Raw genomic sequence first — 23,841 nt, 5'->3', positions numbered from 1 at the left:
GATATCTTTCCCAAACAGCCATAACGCCTGGGGCTGGGCCAGGATGAAGTTGGGACCCAGGAGCTTTCCTGAAACTCCCCCATGGGTGCAAGGGCCCATGAGATAAGGCAAGAACAAAGCCACATCTTCTAAGCCTTTCCCCAGGAAGTAATGTTTAGTTCCCACTGAGACTCACAATGGGATTAAGTCTACTCGAGTGTGCTAGCTGGGTGTCAGTTGTGGGGTGCAGTTTTATCGCTACACTACATTTGTTAAATGGCGCTGGAAACTTGTTCCTGGTAGTAACTGTGCAGCCACATCCTCAAAGCAGGGGTAAAAATCAGAACGGAGCCGGTGATGGACACACTCAGAAAGATCCACAGGAAGATTCTGTCCAGAACTTGAGCTACGAACTTCCAGTCTTGTACCACCTGTCAAAAAGAAAAAGATGCCTTTTAGCTCCAGGTGATGGGGAGTTGCATAAATGCAGTGATTTTAAAATTTATTGTCATGAGATTTTGGAAAGGCTCCTAACATACCACTTTCTATACTGGTGGCCCTTTTTTAAAGTTCATGGAGAAAGGGGCTCAGCGCAGTAGCCTAGTTGCTAAATTCTTACCTTGCATGTGCTGTGATCCCATATGCATGCCGGTTTACATCTCAGCTGCTCCACTTCCCTTCCAGCTCCCTGTTGTGGCCTGGGAAAGCAATAAAGTATTGCCCAAAGCCTTGGGCCCCTGTACCTGCTTGGGAGATCTGGCAGAAGCTCCTGGCTCCAGCTATTGCAGATTGGTTCACATTCTAGCTGCTCCACTTCCCATCCAGCTCCTTGCTTGTGGCCTAGGAAGTAGTCAAGGATGGCCCAGATCCTTGGGACCCTGCACCCGTGTGGGAGAACTGGAGAAAGTTCCTGGCTCCTGACTTACAGATCGGCTCAGCTCTGGCTGCTGGAGCCATTTGGGGAGTGAACCAGTGGACGGAAGATCTTTATCTTTGTGTTTCCTTCTTTCTGTAAATCTATCTTTCCAATAAAAATAAAAAGTTCACGAAAAGTGGACTACAAGATAGGTTCATCTTGGTGAAAGAACTTTTTGGAAAATTCCATAGGTATGGCTTTCCAACTTTGGGTATCAACATTCAATTAGTTTTTCATTCCAACATGGTTGCTGAATATCACAGGGTACTCTCGGAGGTGATTCTTTTCTTCTCCAAGTGTCTTCATAAAGAAAACAACTTGAGTTGAGTGAATTAAAGCACAACAGAATGATTTATGCAAGTGTGACCAGGCTGACCAAGATAGGCAAAAGCTAGTGTGTTTCACCACCTGCTTCCTGGGAGACACATGAAAGTAACCACAAACGTATGACCTAACGACTTCTGTGGCCAAATGCCGCAGTAGCCTGCCCTTGCACTCCACACGTACGGCTGCTGCTGGTGAGGGAGCGGACTGACCGAGGAGACGACAGGAATCCACTCCTCCGGGGAGCAGGTGACAGTGAGCATAAACATTCACTGACTGGTCACACAACCACATTTGTTGAACATACTGTTTTTTGGAAAGGCAGAGTTACAGAGAGACAGAAGGAGAGAAAAGAGAGAGAGAGAGAGATCTTTTACCTGCTGGTCCATCCCCTAAAAGGCCACAATAGCTGGGGTTGGGCTGGGCTGAAGCAGAAAGCCAGAAGTTCCTTCCAGGTCTTCCATGTGAACACAGAGGACCAAGGACCTAGACCATGCACTGCTGCTTTTCCAGGCGTGTCAGCAGGGAAGTGGAGCAGCCGGGACTTGAGTTCAATATAGAAAGCCAGTGCCGCAGGCTAACCTGATATACTACGGTATTTGATGTCATTATTCCTCACTGTGTCCCTTTGAGACAGGTTTCAGAAGTCTCAAGACTCCCAGGAGAAGGTAGGGTTTTAAGTCTGATACCCTCACCCCTTCAACCTTTAAGCAAATCTGGAAGCTGAGTAGCTGCTTCCTTTTTCTCTCACCAAAACCTCTCCTATGATATGTGTTTAGTTTCCATTTTTGCTCTTTTTATTCTCGGTACCATAGTTGACAATGTCTATGATTCCATGAAAATTAGATATAATATAGGACCTGGCACGGTAGCCTAGCGGCTAAAGTCCTCACCTTGCATGCGCCGGGAAACCATATGGGCGCCTGTTCTAATCTGGCAGCCCTGTTTCCCATCCAGCAAGCAAACAAGACCAGGTTTACCAGGTTATAATGTATAAGTGAACTGTTTTAACTGGAGTTGGGCTCCATTGCATTTCAGGAGTGGAGCTGCATTACAGCTGTGTTCACTGCATTCATTATCTTTCTGTGATCTTCTTGCTGCCAAAGTTCACACACTCAGGGCTTGCCTTGTGTAGCCAGGATGCAGAGCCACATCCCACCGCAAGCACAGCATCACGCTGCTCTAACTAGGTGTGAGAGCACGCAGTAGGGACAGCAGGACTGTGAACACCAGAGTACTCACCTGGCTGATAAAATGTTCTTTCTTCACATGACTTGAAATGTATCTGATGGAATCTGCAGCCTTTTCCAAGAAAGCGACCAGGACTTTCTCTCCATCACTCATCTGCTTCATCCTCTTGTTGCCCAGGAATTGACCTTTCCCTCCTCGTACGCTTTCCTCTTTACCAGGGAAACCGCATCGATCCACGTGATCCTTCATGCAAAGCAGTTTAGGAAGTTTTTGCAGGAAGATGCGCTTCACCCAAGGCGCCATGGGATGGTACGTGGATGAAGATCTGTGATGGACGTTGATCACAAAAACCGTCACGATGATGGACAGAGTCACGAAAATCATGATGAACAGCAGGTACTCGCCAATGAGAGGGATGACCTTTGAGGAAGAAGGGATGATTTCCTCAATGACTAAGAGGAAAACGGTCAGAGACACCAACACAGACGTGGACAGTGAGAGCTTCTCGCCCTCATCGGAAGGCAGGTAGAAGACCAGCACCGTGAGGAAGGACAGTCCCAGGCAAGGGATTATCAGAAAGAGGGTGTAAAACAGAGGCAGGCGCCTCAGCACGAAAGAGTAGGTGATAAAGGGGTAGGAATACAGGCCGTCCCTTCTGCTTCCCTTCATGCCCTTGGCGTTAAGTATCTCCCATTCTCCGTTATCGAAGAAGTCTTTCCTGTCAACGTTCTCATCTATCAGGATGAGGTCGACCATGGTGCCGTCGTAAGTCCACGAGCCAAACTTCATGGAGCAGTTCTGCCGGTCGAAGGGGAAGAAAGTGACATCCATGGTGCACGAGCTCTTGTAACTGGCGGGAGGCGTCCAAACCACCGTTCCATTGGCGTTCACAACGACCTTGGTCATGAGGGAGCCCTCAAATCGCCCGTCGGCACTGTGAGGAAAGTAGGTTCATGGTGCTGTGGAGCTGAGCCCTGACCACCTGGGGGAACTGAGCCCTGATCACCTGGGAGAGGGGAGCTGAGCCCTGATCACCTGGGAGAGGGGAGCTGAGCCCTGATCACCTGGGAGGGAGGAGCTGAGCCTTGACCACCTGGGGGGGGAGGGACCTGAGCCCTGATCACCTGGGGGGCTGAACCCTGATCACCTGGGAGAGGGGAGCTGAGTCCTGACCACTTGGGGGCTTTTTCCCCCATCATCATTCTCTATATTTTATTATTTCCTACTACGATTAATGAGATCATTGTTTCATTTGCATCAACATTGTGCATTTCTCTCAATCATTAATTAAAAATAAAAAAAGAGACTTGGCTTTGCCCCGTCCTCCATCTTGCCCCCTTTCCTTGCCCCATCTTGCCCCCTTTCCTTGCCCTGGCGGCCCCTCACCCTGCAACCATGGCGGGGGACGCGTCTCTTCTAGTTTTCTCCACCTCCACCCCTTCTACCATTCCTGCCCTGCTGGAATAAAGGACCTACTAAGCAAAAAAAAAAAAAAAAAAAAAAAATCATTGTATGATCTTATGAAGCATTAATTTGCTACTGCTGATGCCTATCTGACCTTCTGTAGTACTTACTTTTCAAAAAGCACTATGTCAGGCAGCCAGAGGGACTCCGAGGGAACTTTGATGGAGTGAATCCCACCGTAGTCATCAGGGTTCCAGCGTAACTTGTAGTCTGTCCACTCCTGCGTGAAAGCAGCCTATGATGATAGTATTCTGAGCATTCAGCGTGCTTACCCATCTGCTGGCTTCTTAAGGAGAGAAATTCTTCCAGGGTAGACCCCGTCATCCTCCCTGAGATTCAGGGCAGCCCTCACCGTGCCTTCTTGAGCCAACCTCATCTGGAATTCCACCAGACCCATGCACCTGGCCTGTTGGATGTTTCCAAAAAGTGTTCTCTTCAGGGCCCGGCGCAGTGAAGTCCTAGCCTTGCATGAGCCAGATCCCATAGGGGCACCGGTTCTAATTCCAGTGGCCCCATTTTCTGTCCAGCTCCCTGCTTGTGGCCTAGGAAAGTAGTCGAGGACGGCCAGAGCCCTGGGACCCTGCACCTGTGTGGGAGACCAGAAGAGACTCCTGGCTCCTGGCTTTGGATCAGCACAGTTCTGGCCAGTGTGGCCACTGGGGGAGTAAGTCAGCAAATGGAAGATCTTCCTCTCTGTCTCTGCTTCTCATCTGAATTTCCAATAAAAATAAATAAATCTTTGAAAAAAACTATTCTCTTCGCCTTACAATAAAGAACTCAGCAACAAATGGTACCCATCCATAACCCATCTTTCCCTCTTATTTCCTCTGAGGAACCAAAGAAAAATGAGATAGATCTAATCTCAGATTATTCAAGGAGGGCTGGTGCTGGGACATTTTAGCCTTGTGATAATGGGTAGAAATGGTTCTGAAGCTCCTCTGTGGGGCTCGGACAGACATCCATTAAGATCTACTCAGTATGTTAATTAGAAAGATCCAGTATCTGCCAACTCTTCTTGATGATGTTACAAGTTTTATCCAATGAAAATATATTTGTTAGAAATTTCTTTTCAAATTATAATGTGATTTTATTTAGTGAGTTCCCCATTACAGCTTAAATCATATTACTAATATTGTTAGCTTCCAGATGTAAACCCATTTTTCTTCATAAGGATAGAATGATTCAGTGACATTGCATAGGGGCTGACGAATCCAGATGACTAAGGCTGACCGGCTAGGTGATTCGATTACAAAGATCCAGATGTATGGATGACCCAGTTAAGGCAGAAGGAGTCTTCCCTGAAAGGAATTCTGGATCCAGAATCTTTTGAAATCTGCTAGAAAATGAAATTCTTCCAGTCCACTACCCCCATGTGGATAGCTGAGCAATGACACAAGACGCTGTTGTATGGCATTTCACAAAGCTGGAGTTGTGGGGCCACCCTACTGTGAGGTCTCCTGGGGCCCCACAACACCAGTCTTGCATTACAAAGCCTGGAGTCAGCAGATGGCTGACTTCCCTGGAGGACCAGGTCCTGGAATCTGTACAATGTCTGAACAACGGTAGCGCTGTCTTAGGCTGGATCTGTGCAACTCGGGCCTTGAAAAACAAATATGGGAGACAGAGGTCTTTCAACAGACTCTCAAGTCTGAAAAGATAGTCTGTTTATGAAAAGCATGCTGACAATCTAATAAGGCATTTACCCTGTTTTCCTGATTCTCCCGGGGGGCTCCTGCTTTGCCCAGTTTGAGAAGCGGATGATGCAATTTCCTCCGGCCATGGAGACTCTGCCATCACAGGTGGCCGGAGCTGGAGCGCGTTGGTGTGAACACAGTACTTTCCTCTCTTTACTCTCTGTTGAGCGCTTCCCGCTCTGTGTCCCCACAAGGCGAGTTTTGTCTCCTACAAGGGTGCCTGTATGCTGCCCCTCAGCAATGATCCCTCTCCCATCTCCTGCTGCTGGCACTCACCAGTGTGATTCCTGCACCTAGGACTTTGCCATTCCTGGAGTGAAACCAGAAGGTGGTGCAGTCTTGATCTGGAATTACTTCCTTAGCAAGACCTCTGTCTGGATTCTTCTGTGTTGTCCACTCTCTAGTTGGTTCATCCTTGCCAGTGAGTACAGACCACTACATGAATGTACCACAGTTTATGGTTCTATCACTGTTAGGATACTTAAGTTCCTTCAGGTTTTCTGTAGAGTTTTTCTTTCTGGGATGAAGTGAACTCTGTTTCTCTTAAGTGGATTAGGAGTGGGATGGCCACCCAAGCAGAGCCATGCATGTTTAACTTACAGGGAACTGTGGAACCATCGTCCAGTATGGCAGAAGGATTTATTTTCTGAGTCAGTTGCTTTGGTTGTCTCCAACACTTACTATTCTTGCTTTTTAAATAATTTTAACTACATCATAACAGATGTGAAGTAGTATCTCACTTTGAGCCCTTTCTTTGACGCTCATGTGTCTTAGTTGGTCATGCATGCGTTAAGTCTCTGGCAATCCCAATAAAAGACCTTTGTCAAAGATTTGATCTCTAATTTTTTTTTTCTTGATATGTCTCTTTTTTGGTAAATTTCCTTTCATAAATTCTAAAAGTTCATTTGCTCAGTTTTACCTTTTTAAAGAGTTACCCATTTGAAAGAGTGATAGGGACAGAGAGGAGAGAAGGAAAGAAAGAAAGAAAGGTGACATTATGACATTGAATCTTACGACCCAGGAATAGCCTTTCTCTCTTCGTTTGTTTGGGTCTTAGATTTTTCTCTTGTCAATGCTTTGTACTTTTCAGTTGATGTATTTGCATCCTTGCCTGGGGAACTGGGATTGTAGCACAGCTGGTCAAGCCACTGCCTGTGACGCTGGCATGCTGTATGGGCACTGGTTGGAGTTCTAGCTGCTACACTTTGGATTCAGCTCCCTACTAATAGCCTGAAAAGAGTAGAAGAAGGTGACCCCTGCCTCCCATGTGGGAGACCTGGATGAAGCTCCTGGCTGCTGAACCAGTGCATAGAAGATCTCTCTCTCTCTCTTTGTAACACTGACTTACAAATTAGTCTTAGTAAATAAATATGCGTACCTAAATAGTTCATATATTTTGAGGGGGTTGTTGTGAACAGTACTTAATGGTTTAGATTTCTTTTTTTTTATATGCTTTATTTATTTGTTTTAACTGGAAAGCAATTTTTTTTTACAGAGAGAGTAGGGACAGAGACAATGCCTTCCATCTGCCGGTTAACTACCCCAAGTGGCGACAATGGCCAAAGCTGAGCTGAGCCAAAGCTGGGGGCCAGGAGCCTCTTCTGGGTTTCCCACATGGGTGCAAAGGGCCAAGGATTTGGACAGTTCTCCACTGTTTTCCCAGGCAACAGAGAATGGAAATGGAGCAGCGGGATGTGAACTAGCACCCATATGGGATGGTGGCTCACAGAGCAGAGGAGCAGCCTGCAGTGCCACCACACCAGTCCCAATATTTTAAACGTTTTAATTGCTTGGGCCTGGTACTGTAGCCTAGTGGCTAAAGTCCCCACCCTGCACACACTGGAATCCCATATAGGCACATAGTTCTAATCCCAGCTGCTCCACTTCCCTTCCAGCTCCCTGCTTGTACCCTGGGAAAGCAGTTGAGGACGGCCCAAAGCCTTGGGACCCTGCACACGTGTGGAAGACTCCAGGCTCCTGGCTTCAGATCAGCTCAGTTCTGGCTGTTGCGGCTGCTTGAGGAATGAATCAATGGATGGAAGATTTTCCTCTTTGTCTCTCCTCCTCTCTGTATAGCTGACTTCCCAATAAAAATAAAATAAGTATTTTCTTAAAAAAAAAGCTTTAATTGTTCATTTCTAATATGCAAAAATATACAATTAACTTTAGTGTGTTGATCTTGCATAGCTCATTTAGATTTTAGACCTATTTTTGGCAGTTTTTCCACATAGACAATTTTGCCATCTGCAAACAGACAATTGTGTTTCTGAATGCCTGTTGTTGCTTTGTTGCCTTACTTTGCTGGTTAGGATCTCCATTACGATATTAAATAGCAACAATGAGAATAAATAGTCTTGCTTTGTTCCTGATAGCATTTAGTTATTTACCATTAAATATTATGTTAGATTTTGCTTCTTGGTAAGTTTCCCTTATTAGCTTAAGGGGAGATTCCTACTATATCTGATGAGTTTGTTTTTAATGTGAGTAGCTGTTGAATTTTGTCAAAAACTTCTCAGCATCTATTGGATTTCTCTTAATAAAATTGATCTGCTTTATCATATGACTTTTCTTCTTTGATCTTTTTTTTTTAAAGATTTATTTTTATTATTTTTTCATTGGAAAGGCGGATATACAGAGAGGAGAGACAGAGAGAGGAAGATCTTCCGTCCGATGATTCACTCCCTAAGTGAGCACAATGGCCGATGCTATGCTGATCCGAAGCCAGGAGCCTCTTCCGGGTCTCCCACGCGGGTGCAGTTTCCCAAAGCTTTGGGCCGTCCTCGACTGCTTTCCCGGGCCACAGGCAGGGAGCTGGAAGGGAAGCGGGGCTGCCGGGATTAGAACCGGCGCCCATATGGGATCCCGGGCGTGCAAGGCGAGGACCTTAACCACTTGCGCCACCGCACCGGGCCCCTTCTTTGATCTTTTAACGTCATGAATTACACTGCCTGATTTTTCAAATACTGAACCAATCTGATATTTCTGGTTGGTCAACGTATAGTTATATTATATTCCAGTCTATATATATATGTGTGTGTGTATATATATATGTATATATGTGTGTGTGTGTGTGTAGGATATACCCATCATATATATGCCACAATTATTTTATTTGTTAGTTATAATTACACGTTATCTTTTATTTGTATTATTTATATTATTATTTATATTATTTTCTTTGTAAGAAAAATTTTGTGCAAATATTCAGAAAGCTCTTGCAAGGCAGGCTCTACTCTAACGCTTTTTCCATCTGATTGGAATTTAAATCAAAACACAGTTGAGGCTTCTTTGAAAAGGATGAAGATGATGAAACAGTGACATACACCTTTTTTTCCTGCTTCTTTGTTGTTGTTGCTTCTTTGAAAGAGAAGAGGAGAGAGAGAACAAGAGAGAAAGGTATTCACGCTCCGGATACCCATGCCAGCTGGGACTAGAAGCCAGGAGTGAAGATGCCCAAGTAGGTCTCCCACAGGTGTTGCATTCTGACCATCACCTGCTGCTCTCAGGATACGTGTTAGCAAGAAGCTGGAATGGCAGCATAGTCAGGACTTGCAACCAGAGACTCTGCTATGGGATGAAGATGTCCTAACCTCTGTCTTAACCGCCCCATGTGAAGTTGCTTACTCTAGATTGCGGGGGTGTCTGTGGGGAGGGAGATGTTTATGTAATCATTGAAATGAAATTACGGAATATCAAGATATTGTTTTTGCTATTACTGATGATCCTTGCTCATTACCACCAGAGAAAGGCCTGGTTAAGTATGGGGTCAACCCAGAGGCACCCAGTGAGTAGAGCAGGCATGGGAACCTTGCTCGAGTCCCTGGGAGGAAGCGTCCCTGGCCTTTTCAGATTGCAAAAGCCACCTGGCCCTCTTTCTGCTGGCTCTGCTTGGATGAGGCTTCTTGTCACTGGCAAGCAATGGGCTCTGCTCTCACCCTGGGAGAGATGTGATCATCATAGGCAGCAGCTGCAGGCACAAAGCCCAGAGACATCAGAGACCACACCTGGGGCAGGTTACTGTGCTCAGCCTCACACTCTAGACCCACTCTCTGAAGTTCCGTGAGTTGGCCTGGAGAGTCAATCCTTCCTTTGCTGGGAATGGAATCCCCTGATGAGCAGATCCAGTTTCCTTCCTTCTATAGTACCTGCAGGCCTGATGTCTGCCCGCATCCACCCTTCTAAGCAGGAAGGAGTGTGACTCCAGTTACAGGCCTCCTGCCTGGCTGCACATTGCTGTGAACACACTTTGGGGCTTGTGCTGAGGGAACTGGGACAAGCCCCTCCGGCTGCAGGAGTGACAGCTGTGGTCAGGGATAACAGCAGATGGTCTCTGAGACTCCCAGCATTGGAGGAGCTCATGCATTCAACACAGTACAAGACTCTGGCCAGCTCTGAGTGCAGTGCCGGTCCCTGCTGCCCTGGAGTCCCAGCCTGGACTGATACAGCCAGGGAGCATGCAGATGAAGAGCTGGGCCCACCCCTCACGACAGCACTACCCATTGTGCGGGGAGATCCTTCCGAGTAGCTGCCACGATGTGAAGGGTGAGAAACCGAGTGGATGATGGCAAGAGGAGGAAGGAATGAACTATGCTCAGGGGTGGGATGTGTGGGGGTGCACATGCAATCTTGGGGAAGGTATAGACATCTGTACTGGATGCAGACTGCATTCCCAACTGGTCAAGAAAAATGAGCTATGTGGAGCTCAGGGTCCACATTGTTACTCCAGTGTGCCCGGGAGAGAGAAGGCATGCTGAGTTAGGGTCTGAAGCATGGAGTACCGCACTTCCCAGGAGAACTAGGAAGTTACATGGCTTACACAAGTCACTGACAAGCAGCATCTCCACTTCCCTGCAGGGTGGTAGGAGACACTGCTCATAATCACAGTGTCATTCTGTAACTAGAGCCAGGGGTCTCGGCAAGCGATCTCCCCAACACGCCTGGCCAGAGGAGATCGGTCGTCATCCACAAAGGGAACGTGTTCTTGGAAACCAGCATGGCTGTGATACGCAGCACAGGACGTCTGTGTGTGGTGACAGCACGTCCAGTGCAGGATTCACGGCCCACGTGCTTGGTGTTGTTTGCTAAGGCACTGGGAGATCTTCTGGCCCTTTCCTGCTCTCTTTGACGCTCTCTGGAGATGCACAGCCCTCATCTCCCTCCTTGGATTAGGGGATGAGAAAGGCTGCCTCACATTTGCATGGCAAAGTCCTTCACACACAAGGACTCCTGCGTGGCAGCTGAGTGGAGAGCCTGGTTTTTGCAGGCCACAGGGAAGCTCCGGATAGGAGAGAGCCCACACAAAAGCTCAGCGGTGACTGAGGGCACAGTCCAAGCTTAGGTTCATCAATTTAGAAAACTCAGTCTTCAATCCATTTTTAAAAGTAGATCCCCTTTAAAAAAGACATTTTCTTACATACATTACCTGAATTCTCACTCGGAAATGTCCAGCTAGTATCGTGATCCAGAAACAAAATTAGAGTTTGCTTGTTTGGTTTAGCTATAAATAAAGCCCTCAAATTATTCTTCTTTTGAGCAGCCAGTCCTCACCATCGTCTTGATCTGCAGCCTCTTGAGGCATCCCTGAGGTAGAGGTGAAACCCTATGGGGGTGGTTGTGTAGTGGGCTAAGCCACCACTTAGGATATCACTATAGGCACCAGTTCAAGTCCCAAATGCTCCACTTCCGACCCAGTTTCCTGCTAATGTGTCTGAGAAAGCAGCAGAAAATAACTCAAAGTACTTGGGCCCTTGCAACCGCCTGGGAGACCCAGCTGGAGTTCCAGTCTCCTGTCTTCCGCCTGGCCAGCCCCACATTGCAGTTATCTTGGGGAGCAAACCAGCAGATGGAAGATCTTTGTTTTTCTGTGTCTCTTCCTTTCCCTATAAATTTGCCTTCCAAATAGTTTTTTAAAAATGAACCAGAGCTAAGCTATGCCCTTAAAAAAAATAATTCTTAAAAACCAGATTAAATACAGCAAGATGCCATATTATATGTTTCACATTACTCCCAAATCTATGAGTGGTGAAGGCCAAGAAATGTTATTTGCCTTTAAAAAAGAAGGAAAAGCCCATGACGGAGCTGACAAGGAGTGATGTGTACCAAGCTGGTCGTCTTCCTGCATATTATCTCATTTAACCCCCCAGGACACAGTGAGTCGGACACTGACTCCGCATCCTACAATGAAGGCACTGAGGCTCAGAGAGACAGGACGCCTCTGGCCCTTGCCCACTTGAATAGAAAGTCCTCCTCTGCCAAGGTCAGACTGAGGCTATTGGGGATGGGGGAAGAGGAAAAAATCAGGCGGTGAGTGTCAGTGGGAGACACGCCCGGGGTGCATAGGTGCCAGGGCAGGTGATGGACGGCTGACTTCCGGGGAGATGGCTGAGATCTTTAGGGCTCTTCTGACCCCTGTAAGAGCAGGCCCCCTGCAAGGCCGGCTTGCTGTGCGAGGCATCCAGCACTTTGGCTGAATTGCCAGTTGCTCTAAAAGTGTGCTCGGAAGCTGAGCCAGACCTTGGCCTCAGCAGGCATTCCAGTCCTGGTACCTGCCTTGGGGTGGGGACTGGAGCGCTGACCGTGTCTCTACTACAGGGAAGCCAGGGCCACTTAGAGCTGTCTTTACATTCTCATATTAACTGTACATATTTATGAGGTCTGTGTGATGACTCAGTACAGGTATTCCATATGGAATGATCAAATCAGGTCAGTTAGCATTTCTCATTTCCTTAAAATGATGGGCAGGCATTGTGGCATAGCAAGTTAAGCCGTTGTTGGTTTTTTTATTGTTGTTTTTTGTCTCTCTCCCACTTCCTCTCTCTGTCACTCTGCCTTTATCCTTCTTTTTAAATGTATGTATCTTATTTATTTATTTTAGTAATAACTACTTTGATTATGATTTGTTTCCTTAGGGATCCTGTTTACTTTTTTGTTTGTTTGTTTAAGATTTATTTATTTTGGGTCCTGGAGTGGTAGCCTACTGGCTAAAGTCCTCTCTCTGTAAATTTGGACTTTCCAATATAAATAAACAAATCTTGATTTACAGAGAGAATGAGAGAAGAGAGACAGAAAGATCTTCATCTGCTGATTTACTCCCCAAGTGGCCACAAAGGCTGGAGCTGAGCTGATCTGAAGCCAGGAGGCAGAGGCATCTTACAGATCTCCCAGGTGGGTGCAGGGCCCCAAGGCTTTGGGTCATCCTTGACTGCTTCCTCCAGGTCTTCCATGTGGGTGCAGGTCCCAAGGCTTTGAGCCATCCTGGACTGCTTTTCCAGGCCACAAGCAGGAAACTGGATGGGAAGTGGAGCAGCCAGGACATGAACTGGCACTCATATGGGATGCCAGCACATGCAAAAAGAGGATTTAGCCACTGGGCTATCATGCTGGGTCCTATGTGTTTTATTTGAAAGGCAGAGCAATGGAAAGAGGTAGAGGGAGGGACAAAGAGAGAGAGAGAATCTTGCATCTACTGGTTCACTCTCCAGAGTGCTAGAATGGCCTGGGTTGGTCAGGCTGAAACCGGGAACCAGGAGCTTCATTCAGGTCTGCGCCATCTTCCACTGCTTTCTCAGGCACATCAGCGGGGAGCTGGATCAGAAGCAGCCAGAAATCAAACCACACCCATGAGGGATCTGGCATAACAGGCTTTACTTGCTACACCACAGTGCCAGCCCATCACTCTGCCTTTTAAGTAAATAATAACTTTTGATTAATATTAATAGTTGTACAATAAATGCAGATGACACCTTGCGCTATTATTTGCTTCCTGTCATCACCCTTACTCAACAGTGCCTACTTCAATGCCCTCATCAGTACCCAGCATGGAGTAGGTGCTCAGTAAATGCTTGCTGAGTTTGTGAACTTGGCATTCATGGTCATAGCAACGATTCATGTGGTAACATCTAAGCAAAGGGATTAACATTCCTGCCACTTTAAGGTGAGTCTCCTGCTCTGCTTCCTCGCTAACAATGATGTGTTTTCAATGCTGGCTGTGCTGGCGTGGAGTCCAAGGGCTAGGGCATTCCATCCTCTCTCACGTCGTTTTTGTGAGCCAACATTTATCATATGCCCACGGTTTGTAGGGTTTTGGTTACACTGTGAAAGTGCAAAGGAGAAAGATGAGTTTGCCAACTACAATCAATAACATAAAAATAGCTCCATGTCAACTGGCTCGTGTCACCAGACGTGTGCTTTACAAAGGCCCTTGGTTGAGGGGATCGAAGAGGAATGTCTGTATATAGCAGAGGTGATCTACGGAAATAGAGCGTGCGGAAACGCGGATGAAAGCCTTGCGTTTCGGCCACGTGTGCCACCACGCAAGGCACTTTGTCCAAGGGCACAGAAGAAGGTTCTCCGTGGGGATATGAGTGGGCACTTGGAGGCGTCTGAGAGGAAAGCAAGCGTTTCGGTTTCCTTATCATCGCAGCCCACGGCAGGATGGGGCAGAACTCGTGTGGTTTGCTCCCAGGTGCATGAGAACCCAGGTGAAGTCCCCTCAGAGTGAATGCTGTCGGTCTAGGCAGCCCTCATCTCCTACTTTCCCCATTGCAGCCCTTCCATCTGCCCCGTGAGACCCAAGCTGACCCTCTTCCTTCCTCGGAGCTTTGGACCTTCTCTTGGCAGCATCATGATTTCTGTGTCAGCATGAGACCTTAGAGACATATCTTATACTGTGACTCATCTTTTAAAAAATGTGAAATGAATTATTATTATTATTTTTAAGACTTAGTCCTCGGGTCGGCACAGTAGCCTAGCGGCTAAAGATCTCGCCATATGGGATCCCACATGGGCACTGGTTCTAATCTCAGTGGCCCCACTTCCCATCCAGCTCCCTGCTTGTGGACTGGGAAAGCAGTCAAGAACGGCCTAAAGCCTTGGGACACTGCACCTGAGTGGGAGACTCAGAGGAAGCTCCTGGTTCCTGGCTTCAAATCAGCTCAGCTCCAGCCTTTGTGACCCCTTGGGGAGTGGATCACCAGACAGAGGATCTTCCTCTCTATCTCTCCTTCTCTCTGTATATCTGACTTTCTAAATAAATAAATCTTGGAAAAAAAAAAGATTTAGTCGCCTATTTCTTTTGAAAAGCAGAGTTACAAAGATAGATCTTCCAACCACTGATTCACTCTCCCAAATCACTGAAATGCCCAGGGCTAGGTCAGGACAAAGCCAGAAGCCTGAAACTTCATCCATCCCTCATGGGTGCAGAAATCCAAGCATGTGGGCCATTTTCTGCTACTTTCCCAGGAGCATCAGCAGGGAGCTGGATCAGAAGTGGAGCATCTGGGCCTCAAACCGGTGCCCACATGGGAATCAGGCATTGCAGGAGGAAGCTTAACCTACGAGGCCACAACACTGACCCCAAGTGTCTATTGTCTTACGTAACCATTTTCTTTAAAAATTTTTTTTCTTTATTATTTGTTTGTTTGTAAGAGATTATTAGCCGTATTGCTGTGAGTCCATCCTTGTACTGCACGCATGAGGACATCCTTCTCTGTTTCCACCTATGAACATATTCATTTCCATTATGACACAGACCCCACACCCTATTCGTGAAGCTGGGATCATGTGTTACTCCCCATTTTCAGATTCTCATGAAATCCCGCAGCAGGAACGGGAGACGGAATGAATCTCAACTTCATTCTCCGCTGTGTCTTCCTTAGACCAATTCCCTGAGCCACTCTGGAGTGGCCTTGGCAGAGCAGGGTCGTGAGTGGCACCGAAAGGCAAGCAGGTGCCTTCGGCAAGGCGGGCAGATGCTGCTGGGCCCCTCGACTCTCCACGCCTGTAAAGTGCGTGTGATAGGAGGCCCCGTCTCAGAAAGTGCCTGGGAGTAGAAAGCGAGAGGGCTCGCGTGACCCACCAGGCATGGAACCCAGCCTCTTGTGAGAGCTGAGTCAGCCTGCTCCACTCCGACAGATTTGCCCGGCTCTGTTCTGAGTGCCGGAAGTGGTTGGAATTTCATCTGGTTGATGGTGTTCCCCAGGCTACCACCAGGGTTGTGGGGTCATCACTCAGCTGTCACTAAGGTGCCAGGAGGCCAGGGCTTCTGTCCCTTCAGGTCTAATGCTGTTCTCCTGGGCTGCAGTAACTCCTCATCTCCCAGACCGTAAGAAAAGCACAGCAGACTCTGCGTGAGAGCTGGAGTCTATGTGAGAGGTGGTTACAGAGCAGTGTAGGAGGAAGTGGGTGGGGAGAAGAGAAGAGCGTGAGTGGGCAGAGGGGTTATTTTATCGTTCTGAGCTTCCTAAGCCCTAACGTCTCACGCTTGGAGGGAAATCAGTAACTGCTTAGGGCCAGTGTTGTGGCATAACAGGTTAAGCCACCACCTGTGATACCAGCATGCTGCATGAGCACCAGTTGGAGGTCTGGCTGTTCCACTTCCGATCCAGCTCCCTGCAAATGTGCCCGGGAAGGCAATGGGAAGATGGCCCAGGTGCTTGGGCCCCTGCACCCAGATGGGATACCAGGATGGAGATCCAATCTCCTGGCTTTGGACTAGCTCAGCTCTGGTCATTGCAGCCATTTGGGTGAGAATCAGCAGATGAAAGATTTCTTTGTGTCTCTCCTTCTCTCTCTGTAACGCTGCCTTTCAAATAAAAATGAATGTGTCTTACAAAAAGAAGACTGCACTTGGCATACCTGCATCCCAGATGGGTGTGCCCATCCCAGATGGGTGTGCCTAGTTCAAGGGCTGGCTTCATCCCCAGTTACAGCTTCCAGGAGCGCGTGATGGCTCAAGCGGTTGGCTCCCTGCCATTGATGTGCTTAAATTCCTCACCAAGATTGAGTTTTTGGCTTTTGCTTCCGCATGGCCACTTTGGGCATTTGGAATGTGCACCAGTAGATGGGAATGATTCTCTCTCTCTCTCTGTTTCTCTCAAATTTTTGAAAATGCTCAAGGAAAATGAGTCCTATGAAAATACCATGCGTAGCTTTATAAACCTCTTGCAACAAGGTAAACTTCTCTTTTAATCCCACTTTGCAGGAATTTTACAAGCACGCTCCCATGCCTAGGCGTGTCCAGGATCCTCCCTCCAACACTCACAAGGTGAAGCTGGGAGGTGGACCCTTCCCGGCCAGCCCCAAACACCGTCCCGAGGAGCACATTAAGCCTCCTGAGATGATTATTTTCCACAAAAGAAGAAATCAAATTATTGAGTCAGCAGATTAAGAATCCTTGGGCTGAAATTTACCTGTTTGAGCCACACATTTGTTGTCATCAGTTGATTCTTTTCATCCTAAGAGAATGACAGTTAAAAAGACATTGTCATCAAAATTGAAGAAAGGCATTTTTTGGGTGGGTGTGTGTGTGTTTGGCTTTTTATGAGAAAGATCTGCCTGAGTCTCACCTTTTGAAGCACAGAAGATTATCAATTCCAGAACAGCTAGGAGGACTGTGATTCTAAATATGATACATATTTTGCTTAAAACAAAAATGAAAACCAATAGCTATTATGGCAAGGTTTATATAATGTGAATTCACAGAACATTTTATATGAATTTATATAAGCAATTATGCAAATAGAAGACACTTCAAGAGTGCAAATAATTGCCTTTGGAAATACTACAAAGAATCCTAAGGCACTGGGCCGATGAAGTGTGCATGTGTGCGTGTGGGGAGGTGGGCTGGGGACTGGGCATTGTGGGAGTTTGGGGGACCACAGCACGACCACTTTGCTGTATTAGGGGAGTTGAACTTCCCTGATTTCCCCAAGAAAATAATCATGGCAGAAGTGGCAGCCCAGCAGGAGAAGCAGTGGAGCGCGTTGGAGATACAGGGAGCTGAGCTCAAGAGGGGCAGCAGGGGCTGCTGAGGGAGAGCAGGAATGGCCCTTGCTCTGGTCACAGTCAGCCCCGGCCTGCCTTGCCTGGGCATGGCCAGAGCCCTCTGAGCACTGCAGCAGCTCTGACTTCCAGCCCCCTGCCCACCAGCTGCCCACTCCTCTTCCTGGAACAGCGAGGGAGCACCACACCCCCGCCCCCTCGCCCAGAAGGTCCCACACTCATAGTGTTGTCGCATTGGAAGTTTACTGTACAACTCAGGGCAGACTTTTCTCTCACAGTAACTTTGAAATGGGAATACCAGACAAAGGAAAGAAAAAAAAAAAAAAAGCTGAGACTTACTAACAGGTTAAGGAAGTCTGGTGCCAAGATGACTCACCACATCCACCAGCTGGGAGAGTTTCAATCCAAAATGCACTCTGATGGTGTCGTTGGAATACAGCACGGGGCGAACCCATTTCTGGTATCCCTGGAATAAATGCCTGAGGAGGGCGTCTTCATTGTCAGCCATTGAACTGAGTCCTGCAGAGGCTGTTAGGGATCAGGAGACGCTGAGTTACCGGCTGGTTGGGCACTTGGAGAATCTCGAGTGGTCTGATTCAGCGAGGGCGGTTTTGAGCAGCCCAGTGTTCTCCAAACTCACTCTGCAGGTGTACCCTGCACCCCCAACATGCACAGCTCAAAACAGCGTCGTGCCTTCTTGGAGGGAACACCTTGATCCCAAAGGACCCACAGCAGCCACTCCTTTTCCATCTGCCATGCCCAGAGGTTCTCCACACACTGTTGCCCACCCCTGTCAATTCCTCCTTTCCCTTCTCATGGTCCGTTGTGCTAAACAGAGAGAGCTTCCACCCACTGGCTCACTCCCCGGATACCTGTGACACCTGTAGCTGGCCCAGGCTGAAACCTGGAGCTGGGAATTCCGTCAGGGTCTCCTGCGTGTGGATGGCGGGAACAGCCACTTGAGCCATCCCTGCTGCCCCCGAGGGTGAGCACCAGCTTGGAGCTGGAATGTCCTCCTGAGGAATCGGCCCTCCCTGACACTCCTTCCTTGGTCAGTCCCCGGATGTGTGGGCAGCTCGTTCTGCACCATAAGCGTTGCCACAGAAAACCATTTTTTTTAAAAAAATCACTGAGACACATATAAGGGCCTTTCAAAAAGTATGTGTGTATGAGAGAGAGAGAGAGACTGTGGGGTGTGACCTGGTAGTTCCTATGTCCACATTCCACACTGGAGTACCAGCTTCTATCACAACAAGGTCAAGACAGCAGTGGCGGGAGGTAGAGGTGTGGCCATTCACAGTCCTCCACCCCAGGAGAGCAGGTAGGGCTTAGGTGGGCAGGGTCACCACCGAGTCCCCCCCCGAGACAACAAACCCGGGTGAACCAAGGCCACTCTAGCCCTGCTTCACAGCTGTTAAATACTGTGGTTCCTCCAGGGTCAAGGAGGGATGTGAAGGGCCGGGTCACCCACTGATGAGCGGCCGGTGGTCTCTCACATGTCAGCACTCTTGCCACCTGCTTATCATTGCAGATGAGCACGGGGAAGCAAATGACTATTTGCCTTCCCCATGGTCCTTCCCCTTATTGCCATAAAACAGTTTGGACACTAAAGCTCTGTGGACACACATCCCTAGTTCCTGCCTGGTCTTGTTGGGTGGTTTGCACTATGTTTTCCAAAACGTTGACTGTGGTTTCCAAGTGCTGCAATGCCTAGGATGATGGTATTGAATCATTACCATAGGCAGCACCGGCCTGGCTTCAGGGACACCTTCACCCCCTTCACTGCTGTGGCATCTGGCACTGAGGACTTTGGGGACCTCGCTCCTGGACACGGCCCCTGGGCACTGTCGCTCAAGGTGCTTAACCTCCTGCAAGCCTGCCCTCAGCCTGCCCACGTAGTGTCCCGCACACGCGCACACATGCATGCTGCCCGTACAACCCAACTCCACGGCCCCAGAGTGGACACTGTTAACCTGTTCCAACTCTTGGCCATCTCTTCTTGGGATGTGGGAAGACAAATTCTGTTGCTTCTTCGTGTTCCTTTCCACCTGTTTCCCCGCCCCCTCCTTCTTCTGTCTGCTTAATCTTCATCTGCACCATCTTTGCCTCACGATTGCCCCTGGGGGTCCCACGGGGGGCATGGCGGGAGCGGGGAGGGCTCCACAGGCAGAGGGAGAGCCAGGGAGCCATGCAGGCAGCTTGGAGGCAGAGGTGGGAGCTACGTTGTGCTATTTATTTTCTGTTCATGGAGCCAGGCTGTGTAAGTGCTCCAGGGGGGTGCACTGTTGCCGGCTCAGAGCACCTGACCTCTCGCCAGCCTCATCACGCTTTAGAGCAAGCTTCCAGCGAAGACGTCCCTAACCCCGAGAGGCCCAAGGCTCAGGTTAGAGTCGGCCATGCCATCTGGCCCCGACTGCAGGCTGTGTGCTATGCAAGTGAGGCACTCAGTCCTCACCCGCTCCGGCCTGCAGAGAAAGCAGGGTGGGCTGATGGCTATGGCCCCCCACGCAGCGCACATGTCCGGTGCCTTCAGGATTTCTCTTCCCACCAGTCACTCAAGGTGGTTCAAGAGAGCAACCGAAAAGAAGCCGAAGCAAGCCCTGATGTGAGGTGCACCTTGGCCGGCTGCTCTGTGGCAGCTGAGAGGGCACTTGGACAAGGGGACCCAGGTGGTGTCGGGTTAGGTTAGGCTCTCTGGCGGCTGCATACAGTCGAGAGCTCTGTGTGAAAGCAAGTAGGAAGGTGGCTGGGGTGCCTGGGGCCGGTGCAAGACACAGGAGCGGTCCCTGGGAACCTAGGGCTTGTCCATTTGGTCTGGGAAGCCTTCTGCGGTCACCTCCACCTCTATATCAACACTCCTATTCTGCAAAATGTTGACAGCTGCACCCTAACCCAGAATCAACACCAGACAACATGTAGCAGGTCGAAGTTCCCCTGCGTCTTACAGTTTCAATCAAGAGAGTATTTGTTCGTTTCTTTGTTTTATCCTCAACCAGGAGAGTAAAGAAATAACCAAAAACTGGAGCCCAGAAAGTTTGATCGGGAGATGAATACTTTTGGTTGGTATAGTCTGTTTTTTGCCTTGCATTGTCACCTTGTCTCCCCCCCGGCCCCAGAAAAAATCATATATGATAAATGCAGCAGCCTGTCCTGTGTTAGCACAGAGCGTTAGCCCTGGGGGAGGAACCAAATGATAAACATTTCATGGATTCTTGCCGGGATAAGCGCCCACTTTATTTTATTCCCTCTTACATCCTCAGGTCATGGGATCATACTTAGGACACAGCAGACATCCAGTAAATATTTACTGAATGACACAGCTTCTCCTCGCTGGGAGCGAGTGCAAGAGATGGCCTGGGGACTCCAGGTTTTGGGGAAGAGGCCACCCCTTGTCACTTGAAAAAAAAAAAAAGTTGTTTTGAATCATTTAAACCCGATTTTGTTCACAGGAGAAGTGACTGTTGAAGACACTCAGGAAAGACGTGACAGAGCGAAACAAAGTGCTCGGTGGCTCTGGACACGTGCCCACGTGGGAGATTGGTGACCATGGATGAGACTTGTCATACATGGTGAGAAGAGGCAGCCAGCTTAGGGCCCAACCTCTGGCAGCAGGCGCGTGCAGCTCACTGCGTAGCGTCCCTGCCATGTGCTCAGAGGGGGCTGTGCCACCACCGAGTCCTTGCCCTTGCTCGCCAGTGAGAAGTCCCTGGGGAAAGACTGTTACAATCAAGTCTTTCAAAACCAGTAGATTGTCCTGGTAGGTGCAGGTGGGAAAGCAGCAGACCCAGGGGCAATTAGCAGGCAGAAGCATGTAGGCAGTGGCAGTCACTTTCAGATTGGCAAAGCTAGTGATGTCTGAAAGAGGGCTTGCTTGGAAGTCACCAGTGCCTGCTTCTGAGTAACCCACACAGGAAAAGGGCGCGTTTGACAACATGATGCCGTCCGGGTGTGCCTCACAGCTCCGTGACTTTGAAGAATACGACTTATGCCCGGCCTTGGGCAATATTAGTGCCTGCAGTTTTCCACTTGAAAATTGCCCCAGTTCAACGAGGCAAAAAAAAAAAAAAAATATATATATATATATATATACATATATATATATATAAAGTAATGTGTAAAGTAATACATGTGAATGACCAGTGGGACAAAGCTTCTCTCACTGTCTGGCCCCCAGCTTGACATGATTTCTGGCTCAAAGAGAAGAATTTTCTGTTTTCAAGTTACATAAAACAGTGAAAGATTCCAAACCCCAGAAAACCAGCAGTAACAAACTGCCACCATTGCTTAAACTCAGCATCTTCTTCCTCTTTCTTTTTTTTTGTTTTCGCTCTCTCTTTTATCTGTCCTCTTTCTTGGTTAATAATCCTTGCATATCAACTAATAGCCATAAAACACACATGTTTATAGAGACACACACACATATATATATACAGTTTTCTGACAGCCAAAAACACTAACCTTATTTGCACACACAAAAGTATTAAAACATCTGTATAGATATACAGGGTGCACTGGACAAAATTAAATATCTGCTCACAGAGAGGGTCCTTATTGGTAGCGGCGACATGAAAGTGCTGCTATAGGAAATTTTTGTACTAAAGACTCGAAACAGTCTGACATTAAGTGCGTTCAATAGCATGTTCCCACCTGACATCTTTTTGCCGTGCCCCTAAGGATTGGGAGAAGCACAATAAATGACAAAACACGCACATTTTGGAATTTGTCCACACAGCTTGCTAAGCCACATGCTCACTGGAGCCGTGCTTTGCAGTTCGGTCCTAAAGCTGTCTGCACATCACATTTTCCAATCCTAACATTGTCAACACGACAATTCTGCCACCTTTGCTAAAGCAATTCTCTCACTGCTTTTTTTTACTTTCATTGAAGTGGAGCTTACCCGAGGTAGGGAGGCGGAGGACAGCAAACACCAGAATGACATCCAGCAGCGTCATGGCAGGGCGAGCAGATGCGTGTACTCCTTGGGAACCACAGAGCATTTCTGTTGCACAAGGAGGCTTTGGAAAGAGAAGTGGCCCCACGCCTGGCGGGCAAGCCCAGGGGAAGCCAGACGTCCTGTGTGGTGCTGTATGTGAATGTGTGGATTCCTGGGCAACTGAGCTGCACCCTGTCCCTGGGTCCTAACTCCTGGCTCTCCCTGGGAGATGGGGCTGGGCAGGGCTGCACCCTGTCCCTGGGTCCTAACTCCTGGCTCTCCCTGGGAGATGGGGCTGGGCAGGGCTGCACCCTGTCCCTGGGTCCTAACTCCTGGCTCTCCCTGGGAGATGGGGCTGGGCAGCCTCTGACACTCTACACCACCTCCCTCAGGGTTTATCATCCGAGTCAAGCAACCGTGGAGCCAGTGAGGGCTGCACCTGGCAACACTCAACAGGGAAAGAAGCAACGAAGTATTCCTCTGCTCTCTGCCCGTGGCAGAACCTCATGTTCCGCCATCTGAGCTTTCTCTCTTTCATCCACAGGATCCCTCTGCCCTCCTCACCATGCCTCCAGCAGGGAGTCGGGAAGGGCTGTCACCCTCTTTCCTCAGGACACCTGGGGATGGGTAATGCATGCTTGCTTCGCCACAGCTGACTGGCTCAGTCCTGAGCACACCCGGTGGGCCCTGACCACACACATGCAAAGGCCACATGCATTCCTGGAAAGCCCAGGGTGGGAGGGGTGTTGGCCTGGAGGGCAAGACACTGGGCAGGGCACCGACATCAGAATGCCTGGATTTGGGGCTAAATCGTGGGCAACCTGAGACACCAGCAGCCCATGTCAGAGCAGCAGTTTGAGTCCTGCCCACATGGCTTCTGATCCAGTTCCCTACTAACATTCCCAGGAAAACAGCAGGAGATGCCCAAGAGCTTGGGCCCCCTGTACCCATGTGGGACACCTGGCTTGCCAAACCCATCTGTTGCAACCATTAAGGGAAATCGCTGGCTCTGTGTGTGTGTGTGTTCCTCTCTCTGTAACTCTACCTTCCAAATAAGTAAGTATTAAGAAAAAAAAAAGAAAAAGATAAAAGTTTTCTGGAAGTGCTGGGCGTCTTCCCAAATTTGGCACATCCCAGACTTGGCATACAACAGGGACCCAGGATGCTGATGATGAAGCCTGGGCCTAGGGCGCCCCCTGGTGGCGCTTTGGTGATACTGTATTCACATGCAGGAAAGCTTTTTAAACGATGTATCTCAAAGTTTGTGGAAAATGGAATTTAAAAAAGAGTTTGTTTAGATGCAAAAAAGAATTTTTAAGTCCAGACAGTTTTTTTTTCATAAAATGGACATGTAGGGACTTCCTGAAGATGGAATTTTATTTATTCAAGGAATTTTATTCCTTGAATTTTATTTTAATTTATTTGTGGGGTTTTTTTGTTTGTTTGTTTGTTTCTAAGATTTATTTTCTTTTTTATTGGAAAGTCAGATATTCAGAGAGGAGAATGTTAGATTCGCTGCTGGCCAAAACGTTAGACTAGCTGACCACGAGGGAAAGAAT

At 48.3% G+C, this 23,841-nt stretch overlaps 1 protein-coding gene across 1 annotated transcript; it reads right to left on the bottom strand.

The window, feature by feature from the left end:
* Positions 1–251: 251 nt before the first annotated feature.
* On the bottom strand, positions 252–22,301 carry CHRNB3 (cholinergic receptor nicotinic beta 3 subunit). Its single transcript, XM_040994240.1, has 6 exons — positions 22,247–22,301; positions 17,726–17,877; positions 16,758–16,802; positions 3,985–4,094; positions 2,462–3,344; positions 252–410 (listed from the first exon to the last, which is right to left on the bottom strand). Exons 1-6 carry the CDS (start codon positions 22,299–22,301, stop codon positions 252–254), a joined length of 1,404 nt encoding a protein of 467 aa, XP_040850174.1.
* Between the last annotated feature and the right edge of the window lie 1,540 nt (positions 22,302–23,841).

This window comes from Ochotona curzoniae, unplaced genomic scaffold, assembly GCF_017591425.1.
Source record: "Ochotona curzoniae isolate NIBS_2020 unplaced genomic scaffold, NIBS_Ocur_1.0 contig_899, whole genome shotgun sequence".
Classification (NCBI taxonomy): domain Eukaryota; kingdom Metazoa; phylum Chordata; class Mammalia; order Lagomorpha; family Ochotonidae; genus Ochotona; species Ochotona curzoniae.
This window is presented reverse-complemented; position numbering and strand designations above follow the sequence as displayed.

Excerpts from the sequence above, each read along its gene's own strand:
- CHRNB3 (XM_040994240.1), bottom strand. The coding sequence starts at position 22,301 with ATGACGCTGCTGGATGTCATTCTGGTGTTTGCTGTCCTCCGCCTCCCT. Across the intron at positions 17,878-22,246 it reads CCTCCGCCTCCCTACCTCGG|CCTCTGCAGGACTCAGTTCA; the intron begins GTAAGCTCCACT and ends GATCCCTAACAG. Across the intron at positions 3,345-3,984 it reads GACATAGTGCTTTTTGAAAA|TGCCGACGGGCGATTTGAGG; the intron begins GTAAGTACTACA and ends CTTTCCTCACAG.